At 36.8% G+C, this 17,988-nt stretch overlaps 1 protein-coding gene across 1 annotated transcript in view; it reads right to left on the reverse strand.

Moving 5' to 3' along the window:
- LOC136247055 (uncharacterized) overlaps positions 1 to 17,988 on the reverse strand; it is an 87,278-nt gene that overhangs the window by 32,799 nt on the left and 36,491 nt on the right. The window contains exons 23-31 of the mRNA XM_066038653.1: positions 17,687 to 17,945; positions 15,673 to 15,719; positions 15,186 to 15,305; positions 14,810 to 15,094; positions 9,249 to 9,513; positions 8,820 to 8,863; positions 7,856 to 7,984; positions 6,410 to 6,694; positions 730 to 997 (exon numbers count right to left, since the gene is read on the reverse strand). Coding sequence (XP_065894725.1) covers positions 730 to 997; positions 6,410 to 6,694; positions 7,856 to 7,984; positions 8,820 to 8,863; positions 9,249 to 9,513; positions 14,810 to 15,094; positions 15,186 to 15,305; positions 15,673 to 15,719; positions 17,687 to 17,945 — 1,702 coding nt within the window. The remainder of the gene's footprint in view (positions 1 to 729; positions 998 to 6,409; positions 6,695 to 7,855; positions 7,985 to 8,819; positions 8,864 to 9,248; positions 9,514 to 14,809; positions 15,095 to 15,185; positions 15,306 to 15,672; positions 15,720 to 17,686; positions 17,946 to 17,988) is intronic.

Genomic DNA, 17,988 nt, shown 5'->3' on the forward strand with positions numbered 1-17,988 from the left:
AGCCTATTATGCATTCTACCTGCTCTGACCACAGTTGCAAGACTAGAGGCCAAACAAAGTAGATAATGCATGGCCACCATTTCATGCCACAATAGCAAACTCATGGGTGACATGTGCCTTTAAACTGACCAGCGTTTTTGATAAGTACACTGTATTTAGACTCTGAGCCAAACTGGCTCAACTCGCACATCTATTACTCCACCAGTGGTATATACCACAAGTTAAAAAGTGCATTAGTCACAAAGTCAAACTACTGCTGAGAAAAATGGAGCAGAAGCTATTATGTGTGTGGGTAATTTTGTGTTCACACTGGTCTAATGGAGTGCTATATTGCTTTATAAAATATCCTGAAGCAGACCAAAATTTGGGTTTGGAAACTGTTTCAAAATTTAATATACATGTACAGCCACCTGTAAGTGTTTTCTTGTTTTAAACATTGCAATTGATGCTAGATGGAAAAGTATTATGGTGATTTTCATTGTATAATTATGATATTTCTGTGTATGATGGTTTTAGAGGCAGCATTTTAGGTGGTACCTGTCATTTTAGGGGAATCCTACTGAAGAGTACTACCCATACTGTTTGATATTTGTCGGACAATCTGCACTCACACAAAAGATCAACATACTCAAATAGAGCAGTCATATTTACTCTTGTTAGTTAATAAAACTCTGTCAAGGATATGTTGTTTAACAAATTCCCTAGGCAACACCTACAGTACATACACACCTCTGTTGACCTGGAACATCCACACTCCTGGATTGCCTAAATTACTAGTTCCTTCAATATTAATAATGCCTGAAGTTAGTGATCCAGGAATGGTTTCAAAATTTTCACCATCACCAGCATTAATTCCTGCTAGAGCTTCAGTTCCACCAAGTCCTCTATATCCACCAGAGTTATCACCAGTAGTCCATTGTATTCTCCCATCAGCATATAGGAATATTACAAATGACTCAACTCCACTAGTGGCTAGTACACACTGGAATGTGTTGGTCTAGTAGATAAAAATAGAGATAAAATCATAAGTAAGCAGCAGCTTACTGTTACATGCATATGCATAATACACAGTACAATATTATTTAACCACAAAGGCATGTATAGATTAGTAGAGTGAGGAATGTATAGATTAGTATAGTGGAAAATTGCTACCAGATTCAATCTCAGATCTAGAATTCAAAATTCATTAGATATACAGCAGAAAAATTGGAAAGCTGTGAGCAAAATGCTTGGAACTACCCTTGTATGTGTATGAATAGTTCATCAGGGGGAGTAACCAGAAACCGTGGTCCATCAACAATTGTATCCTATGTAAATTTAATATCAAGATTGAGGTACTCTACAGTAGTTACCAAATACAGCACTGAGCAAGCACTGAGTCATGCAAATAGTCAATAACAGTGTAGCTATTCTAATAAACTGCTGAAATCAGTCTCACACTCAATATCAGAGGGTGTAATGTTTAGAATTCCCTGGATGGCATATATTTAGCTTGCAATAGCAACTTTAGTAGTCAAGAGCTTATCACATGTGACAGAAAAGCAATCTTATCACCTATTTAAAAGTATAAAGAAATTCCAGATACAAGTATTCAGTGTGTTGTCATTTGCCAATGATTGAAGCTACATGTACCAAAATTTTACATATTTTATACCAATTCCTTACCTTCAAGAATATCCACTTTACAATGAGCCAACAGTTAGGTTTCCCACTATTTTTGATAGTTTTTGACTCAATGTTGACTCTACCAGGCAAGCTTTAAAAGGGGTGGGAGATAGGGGCCCAGAGGTGAGCAAGAGTCTGTTTAAAAAATTAAAGAGGAAGGCGTAGGGATGAATTATGTCATAGGCCAGGTTATGGGCCATTCAGCTCTCAAAACTGGCTAAAATGAAAGCATAATTACAGCGCAAGTCTTTATTCAACACCTTGGAGCTGTACAGCTGCTTACAACCATCCTCAGGCAGGCCAGAGCTCCATTAAGGCCCCAGGTCCCTCATTCATATTGTCACTGGGCTTATGAAAAGCAGCCAGCAAAAGCAGACCACTCAAGTCTTGCTGATTTTGAATGTGAAATTTGATAGTTCATTCGTATAGCTTTGTGTTCATGGTGAAATATCAAATCCACTGCCATGGGTGATAAGACCAGTTTTCCCAAAGCCAGTCACATATATCTAGATTGAGATACCCTAATAGAGCAGTCACTTCTATCTCAAAAGGTTTAATCATAAAATATTTCCTGGGAGGGGGGGAATTCCCCCAGTCCACACCTCCCCCCAGGTTGGCATGCTTCACATGCTAGTGTACGTTCATACATTAAGGTATGCCTTAATTCCCTGTAGTGACACCTGCTTTTCAAAAGTCTGGATATGCCCCTGAATGGAACGGTGTATAGGGTTGAATCATGGCTCATTGTGTTTGCTATGAATTTATGAATCCACCAGAGTATAGCTTTTTGCCCAAGGTATGCTTTCATGTTCAAGAAGGAAGGTGAATTCACTGAAGAAAGGTTGGCATTACATTATAAAATATTGGTACCGCAGTATAAACAAACATCTGTAACTCAGACACTCACTATGTATGGATATGAATTCTCTTTGTGAAGGATGATGCCCATCCACTGGAGTGTCAATTCACCAAACAGTGCAGTGTAAAAACTTGTGTCAAAGAGTACATTTTTTTCTGAAACTTACAGTTTTTTCCCCATTAATTAAATGTGTTTTATTACAAAAGTACTGTAGTGTGTCGATTTACGGTTTCCAAAATTCAGTCATATATTGTACAATACATGGTTCAAATGTTCAAACACTCACACAGTAGACTGCCAGTGCCAAAAAATTTCACCATGAGTGGAGCTACACATGGCAACTTTTCTGTCAAATGGATTGTGTTTGTACATGCATGCATATTGGTAGAGTACCAATATACCACCTAAACTTTAGGTACTTTTGGATCCACCAGTTTATGTGAAAGGTGGGGCTGAGGTTGGGAAAATCGTAGACGAAAAATGGAGCTAGGGAAAGATGACAGATGTTCGATTGGAAGACACTGGAGACTGTCTATCACTCACAGCACATATGACATTCCTAGAAAGCATCCAGCCAACTGGCCAAATCCATACAAGCTGTTCCAGTAAAAATATAAATTTATCTGCATGGTTTTAGGAAACACAGACAGGAACAGTTTAAGAAAATGTGATTCCTGGTTTCCAACTCCAAAAAGTAGAAGAACAGTTATAGTAATTTTATGAATACAATAAATATCATACAGTATCTAGTAATGTATTAATAGTAGCAAGAGTCCACAATAAGAGAGAGTCCTCTTATTATGGACTCTTGATAGTAGGGACCACAAAGGAGTAGGCGTAGCCCACGGGATAACATCACCCAAAAACCAGTTTCAATTTTCTCATGCTAGTGTGCATATAAATTCATACATTAAGGTATGCCTTAATTCTCTGTAGTGACACCCGTTTTTCAAAAGCGATGGTTAGGCAAAACTAAGCCCAAACAAGTTTTCAATTGACCCGAAACACTTTCAACAAGTTGCTATGGAATTTTAAAAAATTATTTTATGAAATATTCTACTGACTGACAGAGTAACTGACTGAGTAACTGACTGATGTCTTCAGACAAGTGTAACTCGATAAAGGCTAACTAAAGGCTATGGGCTTGATTTTTTTCATTGTTCAATGTTGCTTTGGCCTGACAGGTGCCCTTTTTCATACCACAGTATGTACAGTACAGTGCATTCTTCATGGACTTACCAGTGTCCTCCTTTGTGTCCCATTCATCTTCGGTAACAGCAAAAAGTGTCGTTTTGGCAGTAGCACGTGATGACTTCCTTTAGTAACAGAAATCGTCTGTATTTTTCATATTGGCTACCGTATTTCCTCAAATTACAGCTGGTCTCATATAAACACCTGGTCCCGTTCAGTTGCCGGGGGTATACAAAATGATAACAAAAATAAATGCTGGGTCTCAAATAAATGCCAGGTCTCAAATAAACGTCTAGTGCAGTCATTATTTTTAATAATTTCAGGCAGTACAAGGGGCAGTGTTATAAGAACGTTTTGTAGAGTTCCTTTTAAACTTGAATATGGTGAAAGAAACATCAAGGAGAGTCCAGGAGAGTACAACACCAAGGTATGAAGTTGACACATGAATGCTGATCAGGTATATAAACGCCGGTCTTGTATAGTCGCCGGGTCTCATTTAGTAGCCGGGGTAAAACTTGCTTGAAAGAAATAAACGCCCTGGCTGTAATTTGAGACAAGACAGTATTTTGATAGCAGACGAGCTTTTCAAACATTTCTTGATTCATACTGCTGTGTAATGAGTTGAACACAGCGGACAAAGAAGTGTAATGGATACTTCACTTTTCAGATGATATTTGATATAAATAATTGATTATATCCTTTATACACTGCAGATTGTCGTTTTCTGGCAGTGTGTGAGAGAAAACTCTCTTTGTCTGATTGAATTGTGATATAAATTTATGTGCGTATTATACAAATTTAAAGTGTTTAAAAAAATTGATATAACCAGGGCACGTGATACCATTTCTTTCTTTTGGTCTGCATGGATTGTAGAGATGCTTTTCGAAATGCTGCATAATGTGTTGAACGTAGCTGACAACGAAGCATAACGGATACTTCACTTTTCAGATGATAATTGGGGTGAGCGGCACCATTTCAGATGCAGTATGCATGGGTTTACCAGTCATAATAATTATTTACAAAAAAAATAACAAACAAGTACACAGAAAATTTGGAATTTTTAACTATAGTACATAGGGACCATAGTACATTGATAAAAAGTACTGAAACAAGCTGGAGTAGTGCATGATATTAAATCACAATAAAACAATAAGAAGTATTATATCCCTACTGTGCATTTTCATTATGGTATCTTGCATGAGCACAGTAGGGATATAACACTTCTTATTGTTTTACTGTGATTTAATATCGTGCACTACTCCAGCTTGTTTCAGTACTTTTATTGATGTGCTATGGTCCCTACTCTAGTTGAAAATTCCAAATTTTTTTGTGTATTTGTAATCTTGTAAAGCAGCAGATCCAGGCATTTGAAAAGGAGCTACCTGCAGTGGCGTAGCCAGGAAAAATTTTTACTGAGGCAAAGTTTATACATTGACCAAATTGAGAAGGTCTATTTCTGACTCAACTGATTCACAAATACTATTAGCATGAGTGGTACAGCATTGGCAGGTTGGATGAAGGAACTGAACCGTTTCAGAAAACTCTGGGCATTTTTCTACATGTCATAAGTAATGCTCCAGCTACTGCAGTATACCATACTTCAATTATTAGACTAGTTTAATTGCATGCAACACAACTTACTCTGGAGATATTTTGAGCAGTCAGGCCATCCATGAACTGCATCCATGAACTGTCATAGTCATGCACACTACTTTTTATTGATCTGATGTGATGTTTAAGTCTGGGATAATTATCTCTTTCATGTGATGCTCAATTGCATGTGCTAAGCATGTCAAGCTAGGAAGTCTGGGGGGGGGGGGAATGCTCCCTCATGGAAAATTTTGTATATGCTTTGAAAAGGCATGTGGAGCAGGCTATTCTTTTTTATCGTAACTGCTAATGCATGAAGTGCATGATCAATTAGCTCAATGTAATGCCATGAAGTTAACTCATTGGAACTTTTGAAAAGTAATGTAAAGACAATTTACATAAATAGAAATGATCAAGCAGTGTAATGAGAACAGTGGCTATAATCTGTATTAAATGCTCTATTAGAGTATATTACGATAACTGCTCTATTAGAGTATCTCGATCTTTTGCAAATTCAAGCCACACAAAATAGAATCCATGGCTGTAGTACTAAGTAGGGCTGAAGCCTATGGTGAAAATATCACATGGTGCCTTTCATGGTGCTGGACCGCTTTTCAGCTACTGGGGTACAGTACTGCTGTCTAGTAACATCTGAGTAGAAAATCCAGGGTATAACAAGAATATGAGGCATGGTAGTTATGGTACAGAAACGAAACAAAGACATTCTTACTCTTCATGCAGAAGCGGTTTTAATAATTTATATGTTGCAAATTTGAATTGTGTTTCACTATTTATTAAAGTGATAAAACTGTATTACAATATTTTTGTAGCACATGTTTTGTAATTCTATACAATGCATTTCAAAAACAGAATTACACAAACTAGTCTGGCTTTTACTCAGTGGGTCACACATTATAAACACATTAAAACAGGTTTCAGATTAATGCAAAACCAAGTAAATGTAACTAGTAAAAAGCAGGATGTAGTGTGTTGATTTTAGAAGCCCGTCCATATATGACTTACATGTACATACATGTTTACAAGCTAAAGTAGTAGTAATAATGGATGGTAGTAGTAATAGAAATACGTGTATGCATATAGTACCTTATCAGTATTTCCACGAAAATAACCAACTCTGTCCCATGTTGCAATCAACAAGTTTGTGATTGTGACATTCTGTGATGAAGGAAGAGCTGATCTTATTTCACTGGTTGCTCTAGCAAGGAGACTAGGATCAGTGGTCTGACGATAGTAAATATCCCCTGATGCTCTAAAGTCAACATCAGCCCAGTATGGTGCAATTATCTTATCAGTACTACTTAGTGGTAATGACTGAGGAGTACGAACATTATAACGACTGTCAAAACTGATAACTCCATTGTCATTGACCTGTGAGAACATGTATATAGTACATATCTCATAAGAATTATACATCATAATCACATTACATTATATGCATATAACCAAATTTGGAAAATTATCAATGCTTGCACATGGCTAAACTGGGTAATAAATTATGAATATTTTAATTCTTGGGGAGGCCAAAACCTACTGAATTTAATTTTCACTCTCGATGTAGCCCACTTTACAGTGTTAACACACTTCAGTACACATAAGCTACAGTCTACATACTGGTATATCTGCATTCTTCATAACTGTATCAGTATTATAAGCATGATAATGGGTGGTCAGCAAGGGGTACAGTACATCATCAGAAAATAGCCCAGCAGTTGTAATGATCATTTGACTTTAATATAGCACTTACAAGATTGCTTAACACAATTAATCTGAAAAAAATACACAGAGAGAAGACATCTGGGTAACTGTCCAAGGGTACTAATCTAATGTTCCAACTGGCTAGTGGTATTCTAAGGTGTTGATTGTGCTAGGCCTGCAAATAATAGGAATATGGGCACAAATTATAGTCTGTTCGTGTTCACCTGAGCTCTTGTTTCTTGTTAATAACTCTTGTTACATAGCTTCCCAAACATTTAGTGGCACTGTGAAGCTCTTTAAATGCTGGAACTGTTAATCAAAAAAGTGCTTTGGTACGGGCAAGAACAAGTGAGTTATGAGGCATTCAAAATATCCCATACATTTAGTATGGATGATTCAGGCATGTAAACATGAAAACATGCTTATTCCAGTACAAAACCATTGGGAGTGAACACATGTTCACCTCTTTGATATTACTATTTGGTGGGGGCTCAGGCGAACGTGTACCGACTATACACCCCATCACACAATAAGTCAATGTTCAATAAGTTCATAGCTGTACAGTAGTAATAGCACAAACATTATGTGTCATGAAACTTTGAAAAAGTAGGAAAATTGTATGTGCCCACATGCCCTATTTCTGCAGGCCCAGTCGCAATTTATTTCCAATTGCTGAAAAACATTTCTAGAAATTCAACTATTATATATAGCAGCCTAGTAGCACAGCTATAGTGCAAACATATAGTGAATTGGTGTGGCTATCCATTCATGGTTGAAGATTGACAACTTTCTAAAATTTGGTTACATTACGAATTACACATGTGGTAAACATACATATGCTGCCCTGACAATTTGACCATAAAAAACAAAATCTTGTGATAATGTTATGGCCAGTGAACTTCCTTCAGTACTAAAGGTGCGAGGTAATGATGTGTCACCATTGACATTTCCATAAGGATAGAACTGCAAAAGATAATTTATTGATGTTAGAATATTAGCAGTGACCAATTTTGTACACATTTCATATGCATCACAAAAAATATTACATACTGCATACAGTGTACTTAGATTGTAACTTAAGCTAGTGGATTATTGTAACACTACTGCAATTTGTATATTGTACAGCACTTTAATAATTGTACTTTCTCATTGACATGAAACCAATCTCACAATACTTTCGTATCACCTTGGCAGTATTGGTTAGAGCATATTCAAGCTCAAAAGACCCTAAACACTTCTATAAATTATGCATTTTTTGTTAATTTCTAACAGACTGTCTAACAGCCTTCAGACCAGCATAACTCAATAACAGCTTTGCTACAGGCTTATTTTTTAATTGGCAGAGAATGCTTCAGTTTGACAGATGCCTTTTGGAATATTGCAGTATGTACAATGTAAACATTCTTGCGGTCCATTTCTTTCACTGAAAGTGCGAAATATCAATTCATGGTAGTGCAAGATACCTTCCTTGGGTTGACAATCACATTTATAATGGAAATTTGTCTGTATGTATTTACATAGTGACTGGATTGATTGAGACATTTCTCATACTGTTATTTACATATTTGTAACACTGTGTATACAGGCTGAAAATACAGCACAATGGCCACAATCAAGTGTACAGTAGTGTAGTAAATTATTAATTTTAAGTGATTGGTCAACTGAAGATGTAGAATCAAATTTGATGGTAAAGTAAATATGTAAGTTACTGTAACAAAAGCAAACCCTCTATTGATTCTTTATTCTGTGCACCCACGAATGCAGCAAATAATATTACAGATACACTGTATCTCCTCACTTCAGATCTACATGTCTTATTCTCAGGTTCACATCCATTGACAGCTACAAAATTCATGTTATTTCATTACAACAATAGACATATATACGTACTGTATATACTTGTGGCTACTTAAATACATACAGAGAGCATTTAAATGCTGTGCATACAGGGTGTACATTCATATAGCCTTAATTTATATTTAATACCAGATGTTAGCTAAACACTTCCTTAACGTAGGCTGTAAATAGCATTAACATCTGCTTTGGTTTACAATTAATTTTGTAAATTTTAATGTACTTTTAATAGCTTTTATTTCTTCATTTCTAAAACTCAACTATAATCACAGATATTTTACATAATATTTATCATCATGGCATTTCTTGTGGCAATGTAGTAATTCCATAAAATTGAGCAAAGTAATTACACTTTATACTATGCCATACATACTTTTCAAACTAAACATCCAGGTTCCAGGGATGCCGATGTTACTTGTCTGTACAATGTTGATGATACTGGGAGTTAGTGATCCAGGAATAGTATAAGAATTGATCCGATCACCAGCATTAATTCCTGCTTGAGCTTCAGTTCCCCCTAATCCTCTAAATCCACCAGAGTAATCACCAGTAGTCCATTGTATCCTCCCATCAGCATATAGGAATATTACAAATGACTCTTCTCCACTAGTGGCTAGTACACACTGGAATGTGTTGGTCTAAAGAAGTGTATATGTTTACTACTAAATACCATAGCTTATAGTTGCAATATACTCATGAGGTTTGTGTCTGATTTACAAAGATGACAACTGAGGGCTGCAAGCCTGATAACAGAGTGTTTGCAAAGCAGATACAAACCAAACGAGTAGACATGTGTTTTTTTTTCATTTGGTGAACTTTTTGTGTGCACACTTTGCTATTTGTAAACCTACTTTACACACATTTTTATTTGATTTTCAAGGCTTTTCAGCATTGGCATAGATTCCCTTACAACATAGACTATTAGAATATGTTTTTGTGAGTAAGGCAAGCAAAGTGCAGAATTTTCAGTTGTTTGTCTGTCCCGTGTGCCGTGTTAACATTTTTCACAAATTTGTTGTACTTTGGGTCTAGTCAGAACATTTGCATCTTTGTTTTAAGCATCCCTAGATAGAGCATTGATGAATGTGCAATGCATGTAAGAAATTCAGTTTTCTCTCAATTGCTCAATCATTGTAAAGTGAATCTAATTTCATTATCAAAACATGCTGGAATAGCACTCCTCTATATCATGTACTAGTAAAGACGGAGGCTAATAATAGATTTGGGTGATTTCATATTGTATGTGTATGCACACATACACATACAGTTCTACATGTCTACATGTTGAGTGTACTGTATATGTAAGCTGCTACCACTATTCTTAGCCCTCTTAGTTTTGCTGTTATGCTCCTGACTGGCATGCAAAAGTGCAAACATCACAGTACAACCATGCATGATGCTTTGTTCAGAGTAAAAGTAACAATGAAGAATTGTGAACTGTATAAAGTAGGCACTACTGTGTATTATCAAGACACACGATAGTGTGTCGTGCGGCTCAAGAAGCTGGTGCGCCACACTGTGGGCATATTGATAGGAAGGAAAAAAACGACATTTTCACACTTTTGTATCTCGGTGATCCCTTATCCGATTGGAACCAAATTTGTTACGGAGTTGCCCGCCAGCCAGGGGAGTCTACATACCAAATTTCAAGGAAGTCGCTCCAGCCATTTCCGAAATACAAACTGCCAAGGTTTCAATTTTTTCTTGGTTTTTTTTTTCTTTCTTATTCTTCTTCTTTGTGTTTTCGCACACTTGCAAAATTGCTATACAATGCAAAAGCGTACTCTGATCGCATTGAAATATGGCACACATAAAGTAGGGTTGGCAATGAAAAAATCGACCCCCTTTGGATTAACTTGTTACTTAGGGGATGGAGCCTACCAGTGGTCTATTTTTAAATGGTGGGTGCGTTACAGACTAAATGTCTTCCTTTTGGGATAAAGCTGTGTCGTAAATTTTGATAGATTTTGGCTCATATTCATAAAAATGGACAGGAACATCTAGAATGTTGTCCAGTATTTTTTTGGGTCATTGGGTGACATGCTCTACAAAATACACTTACTTAAAAGGTTATTCGCTGTACTTTAACTTTCGCTAAAACAGCGCTTGACAGATCTGCAATGGAAACTCAACCCACTGAAACTCACGTAATGAAGTCCAAGGTTGTTTTACTAACTCCCAGACACCTTTTTAGACCTTATTAAGTGGAGCTGTACGGTGTTTATGTGCCAACGCAAGCTGATACTCTCGCTCACACTATGATTTAGAAACTCGCAGCCTCCGTATCCCCAAGACTACGCATCCGATTTTGATAGTATGATGACCAACATGTAATGTACCATTCATGGAAACATTGGAGCGTGCTGCTGATGCTGCTGCCCATTTTTATTACAAAACTTGGAAAATCGCGAAAATTTTAAATGCGCGCTACAGAAACAGCAAGGGGAATCACCGTATTATTACCCTATGGTTTTGATGTAGACTTGGGTAGGATTTATCACCCAAAGTTGGAGGAGAAACTATATAGGTTGATTTTTTCATTGCCAACCCTACATAAAGGGAATCTAAAGGCGAATCCTAGCATCAAATTTGGTGCAAATCCGATGAATGGTTTCGGAGTTATGACCAATTATTCGCGTAAAACAAGATCGATTTGTTGTCACGCCTACAGGGTAAACCGCTTCATGGAATGAATTGAAAATTGCTATGTAGATGGAGCAACCATCGTAGGAGTGCCTTTTGGTAGTTTGAAAGGAATCGAGGTAAACAAAACCCAACCTGTGTCACAATTACGCGATTGATTTTTATGAATAAAATATTTTTATGAATAAAAAAAGTATTAGCTTTTACGCCTACTAGGCAAACCGCTTAGAGCAATGAGCTGAAAAACGGTGTATAGCTGCAATAATCTTCATAGAGAGTCCTTGCAGTAGTACAGAAGAATCGGATTACAAACCACTGAGTTATGATTCGAAAGCCAACTCCGTGTAGCAAATGCGAGATCGAGATACTCTAATAGAACAGTCACCCTAATAGAGCATTCAACTAATTTATTTACTCCATTATAGGATTCCATTACATTTTTTTCTGTAGGGTGTTCAGCTGCAAACAGTTAATCTTATAGACAGTTCAGCAAAAAGCAAGTCACCCTATAGAGAGTTCAGCTACAAATATATTGCTGTAGTGATTCAGAACATTACAAGTCACGCTGAGGAGAGTTCAGCTATAAACAAGTCATGTACCCTGTAGAAAGAAATTCTGCTGCAAACAAGTCTTCATTGCAGAGAGTTTAATAACCAAAATCCACCATGTAAAGACTTCAACTTTACTAACAAGTTACTCTGTGGAGAGAGCTAGAAATAAGAGAGAGCTCAGCTAGACAATGTCACCTTGTAGAGAGTTCAGCTACAAACAAATCACACTGTAGAGAGATCAGATAGAAGAAGCCACCTTGTAGAGGGTTCAACTGTGAAGTTATCACACTAGAGAGAGTTCAGCTTGAAAAAAATCACCCTGTAGAGAGTTCAGCTACAAAGAAACCATCCTGTAGAGAGATCAGCTAGAAACAAGTCACTTGTAGTGACATCAGCTACAAAGAAACTGTCCTATAGAGAGTTCAGTTACAAACAAATCATTCTGCAGAGAGTTTGGCTACAAAAAATCACCATGTAGAGTATTCAGCTACAAACAAATCACCTTGTAGAGTGTACAACTAGACACAAGTCACCCAGTAGAGAGATCAGCTACAAGAAGTTACATTGTAGAGAGATCAGCTAGAAGAAATAGCTTTGCAGAGAGTTCAGCTACAAAGAAACCATCTTGTAGAGTTCAGCTACAAACAAATTACCCTGTAGAGAGTTCAGCTACAACCACATCAGAGTTTGGCTACAAAGAAACCATCATGTAGAGAGTTCTGCTGCAAACAAATCACCCTGTAGAGAATTCAGCTACAAACAAATCGCCCTGTAGAGAGATCAGCTAGAAGAAGTCACCTTCTAGAGAGTTCAGCTACAAAAAAAACACCTTGTACAGAGTTCAGCTGCAAACAAATCACCTTCTAGAGAGTTCAGCTATAAACAAGTCACCCTGTAGAGAGTTCAGCTACTAACAAGTTAAACCCTATAGAGAGATCAGCCAGAAACAAATCATCTTGTAGAGAGTTCAGCTACAAATAAATCACCCTGTAGAGAGTTCAGCTACGAAAAGATCACTGTGTAGATAAGATAGTTCAGCTATAAGAAATCACTTTGTAGAAGGTTCAGCTACAAACAAACCACCATGTAGAGAGTTCAGCTGCAAACAAACCACCCTATAGAGAATTCAGCTACAAATAAATCTCCCTGTAGAAAGATCAGCTAGAAGACGTTACCTTGTAGAGAATTCAGCTACAAAGAAACCATCAAGTTGAAAGTTCAGCTACAAACAAGTCACCCTGTAGAGAGATCAGCTAGAAGGAGTTACCTTATAAAGAGTTCAGCTACAAAGAAACCATCATGTAGAGACATCAGCTACAAACAAATTACCTTGTAGAGAGATCAGCTACAAACAAGTCACCTTGTAGAGATATCAGCTAGATACAAGTTACCTTATAAGGATCAACTACAAACAAATCATCCTGTAAAAATATGTGTTGGAAACAAATCACCATGTAGAGGGTTCAGCTAGAAACAAGTCACTCTGAAAAGAGTTCAGCTACAAACAGTGGGAGTTTCAGCTACAGTTCAGTTATGTATAAGAAGTCACCTTATTACTTACAGTATGATTATCTTTCATTGTTAAATATACATATATTTTTAATCAGACAAAAACTGTACACAACATTTCTTTTTTGTTCCATAATTCCTGCAGAAAAAAAAAAACAAGTTAGAAGGAAGCACCAAAGGCAGTTAATTGCTGGCTTTGTGGCTTGCAATACAAAAAGAAGTGATATCTAAACCAAAACAGCCAAGCTGTAAAAAAAGAGTGCGGCCCCCAAAAGGCCAGGATAAAAAAAGATGTGAAATCCAAGGCGGTGGCCAAGAAATGGCTGTGATGGTAGGTTAATGGCAAAAATTTTAATTACGACAATTCAGGTGAATTTGGTGCCGAATCCTAGTGGAGGAGGCAACACAAATTCACCTGAATTGTCGTAATTAAATTTTTTTGCTATTAACCTACAGTACCATCACAGCCATTTCTTGGCCGCCACCTTGGATTTCACATCTTTTTTCATCCTGGCCTTTTTGAGGGCCGCACTCTTTTTTTACAGCTTGGTTGTTTTGGTTTAGATTATTATATACAGTTGTACCAATCTGTACAATAGCACGTGTATATGCACATCATAGTTTGCACCTGTGAGTGATGTGAGCCTTTGCTCCGTTTTGCACTTTAACTGTTTCAATAACAGGACAGTATAAGTAAGGTTAATACTACATGTATTTTACCTTAACGTTATTGCATAGTACAGTATATGCAGTGTTTATGCTAAAATACTTGGGGTTTCCAGTGTTATATAGGTATTTTTGTCACTACAACTTACTTACATACAAATAGGGCAAGTCCTGTATTGCAGGACAGGTAAAGTGCCATTCCTACATGTTACATCATGTATCTTTTACAGTTATCAGTAAGTTATAGTTAATGTCATACACTGTTAGTAGAATCTAAAAATTGCATTACATATATATGTATCATGTATTAATAACTAGCACAACATAATTTACACCATGCATGCTACATATATGTATAGCTACATGATTAGCACTGATGTTAATGCTTGGTTTCCATTACATGAGTAATACATGCATTTTAGTTAATGTGAAGATGGTCCTACATGGTAGTGCAGGCACCAAACTTAGTTAAACATTAATAGTTGTTATAAACCCAGACATTTGACCAGTGTTACACACCGAAGAGATTTCTTAAGCAGTTGGTAATAAAACTTTTACATCTTACTTCGTCAGAATTTTGATTGTAGTAGCCAACCCTGTACCATGTAGCAATCAGCAAATTTTTTATTGTCACATTTTGTGACAAGGGAAAAGCTGCTCTTATTTCACTGGTTGCTCTAGCAAGGAGACTAGGATCAGTGGTCTGACGATAATAAATATTTCCAGTTCCTCTGGTGTCAACATCAGCCCAGTATGGTGCAATGATCTTATTATTTCCACTCAGAGGAAATGACAGAGGAGTACGAATATTATAACGACTGTCAAAACTGATAACTCCATTATCATTGATCTGTGTAAGACATCAATGTGTCACGAATGAAAAAGTATGTACACTACCTATAAATACGTTTTCTGCATAAGCGATATAAATTAGTACTCACATAAAATATCCTAGCAGTTTCGTCAAAGAAAGAAATAGTTTCTGCTAGAATGTTAACTCTGGAACCTCCTTCACCATGTGACAAAGCAATGTCATTGTACACCAATCCAAATGGATAAAACTAGGAAAAGAAATGTGTAATTTTACGAAAAGTAAAACAATAGATAGTTACAGTAACTGCAATACATGGGATCTCCTATTACATGCAAATTAGCAGTCATTATCCTGTGAGAAATAAGCTGGTAATATTTGTAGGGATTTCCTTATTCAACTAGACACGATTCTATACTACTCAAGTCATGAAAGTGAAACACTCCTTCTTTGATTGCTAACTACAATCTATTTACCGGGTTCAATTTGAAATTTCAAAGACTACAGTTATGAATACTACTGTGTGAAGAGCTGATAATATACTAGCATTTACTAACAATACAGTACTATACTGTGTATCAATGAAATTAATTTTAAGTAAGTAAGTTTTGCTATACCTCTGACAGACAAGTGTGAGTGTCCAGTTGGCAATCACCTGCTTCTACTGTAGAATATATAAAATAGTTAAAGAAGAGCACGTATGTGTTTGTGTGTGTGTGTGAGTGTATGCATGCGTGAGTGCGTATGTGCGTGTGACTTAATTTGAGTACATTAATGTGGATGTGCAATTTTTACTGAAAGGGAAGTGATCATTTTGCTTTGTTTTCTGCTATGTTACACAATGTTACAAAAAAGAGCAGCATGAGAAGTGCCTCTACAATCAATCCAGTCACTACAGAATTTTGGATGCCTAGTACTGAAGCCACGATGCATCACTGATAATCGGACACAAAAGAGGACAAAAATGAACCTGTGCTGTGATTGGTGAAGAGGCAGATCTCATTCTTACCAATTTCAGACAGTGAAGAAATCAAGCCCATAGTCTTAAACATAGTTGAGCTATGCTTGGCTGAAAGTGTCAGTTAATTAATTATTTGGGCAACCAGTTAGTAGAAAACAATTATGAAATTTGATAGAAACTGGTTGGAGGTCACTCCAAAGGTATTTTTGGGCTTGATTGTGCATGTCCATGAAAGGAAAAGCAAGACTGATTTTCAAGTGATATTTGTAGGCAGGAAATCTCAAATGTCCATGATCAGTATACTACTTTCATGACAATAATCAGAACAGCGACCGCATCCTTCATTGATCTACATATGGTTGCACGTAATTGAAATCGAGAATGACAACCACATCCCATTGTTTGTCTAGCTGCACTTAAAAATAAAGATAGCATAGGCATGGTGATTACACCCTTTGAAATATGACCTAGACTAGATGCCCACTTGAGGTACTCTAATAAAGTAGTCACTCTATTATGACAACCATGTACAATATGACGCACACCTACAATATTCCATAGCAACATACTACATTATAAAAACTAAACAAACTAAAAGAGTATATTTAAAAATCTAAAGGGATCTAACCGAGTAGTGAAACAAGATAATGATGGTACAGTATTACCACATGTGGGAAAACCTCTACTTTGGCGTTAAAAAAAAGGAAGACATGTCAATGTAGGGATTTCCCACATTATTTCATTTGTGGGAAAACTGGTCTTATCACCTGTATAAAATTATCAAAAATGCCAGTTTTAAGTATTTAGAGTGTTGTAGCTTGTGAATGGTTGAAACTACATGCATCAAATTTTCAGACGTTTCACTTACCTTCCAGAGCATCCACTGCACAAGTAGCTACCAATTAAGTTCCCTGCCATTTTAGATAGTTTTTAAACTTGATGTTGTCTCTATCAGGTGAGCTGCATTGGGCTTGGTTGGTCAGGGCAGAACAGTGGGCAAGATTTTTATTTATTTATTAGACAACTATCCCTCTAGGGACTTGCAAGGAGGCTAACAGTAATCCTGTAAGATGTTGTTCACAAAATGAATGAAAACCCTGTGGGGATAAATTAAGCCAAATTATAGGCCATTCAGGTCTCAAAATTGGTTAAAATGAAAGGATATCCACAGCACAGGTCTTTATTCAACACCACTGAGCTGTACAACCACACACAGCCTTCCATAGCTTTGACAGAGCTCCATCTAGGCCCCAGATCTAGACCACTCATACAGCTTGCCACTGTACTTGGGAAAAGCAGCCAGCAAAAGCAGACTGGCAGATTTTGACAGTGAAATTTGATAGTGTGTTCATGTAGCTTTGTGTTCATGGTGAAAAATTAGAGACCAATAATTACACAGCTTTCTGTGAATCTATGAATAGTGTTGTAGCTAAGTATGTATATGTACATACAGTGTATGTCATATTGAAGTCATACATACGTATGTTTATCCACTCACAGCGTTATGGTGTCTTGTCATATATATATTTACTTGCAAATTTTAATGAGATCACGTGGTACAGTTTGTAAAGTAATGGTTACCAGAAAGTCAACAGTGAAAGATTAATTTACTATCATTTAAGCTATATATGCTGTGGTGTCTGCATTAAGTATGTCATATTCATAAATACCTCGGAAAATCCAAACTCCTGGAATACCTACATTGGTCGTTCGATCAATATTGATAATTCCAGCAGTTAGTGATCCAGGAATAGTTATGAATCTAATGCGATCACCAGCATTGATTCCTGCTAGAGCTGAATATCCATGAAGTCCTCTAAATCCACCAGAGCTATCACCAGTTGTCCATTGTATTCTCCCATGAGCATATAAAAATATTACAAATGACTCTACTTCGCTAGTGGCTAGTATACACTGGAATGTGTTGGTCTATAGGTAGTAAAAAAAGCCATGTACATAGTATTGGCCTCAT

This window comes from Dysidea avara, chromosome 1 (genome assembly GCF_963678975.1).
Source record: "Dysidea avara chromosome 1, odDysAvar1.4, whole genome shotgun sequence".
Lineage (NCBI taxonomy): Eukaryota > Metazoa > Porifera > Demospongiae > Dictyoceratida > Dysideidae > Dysidea > Dysidea avara.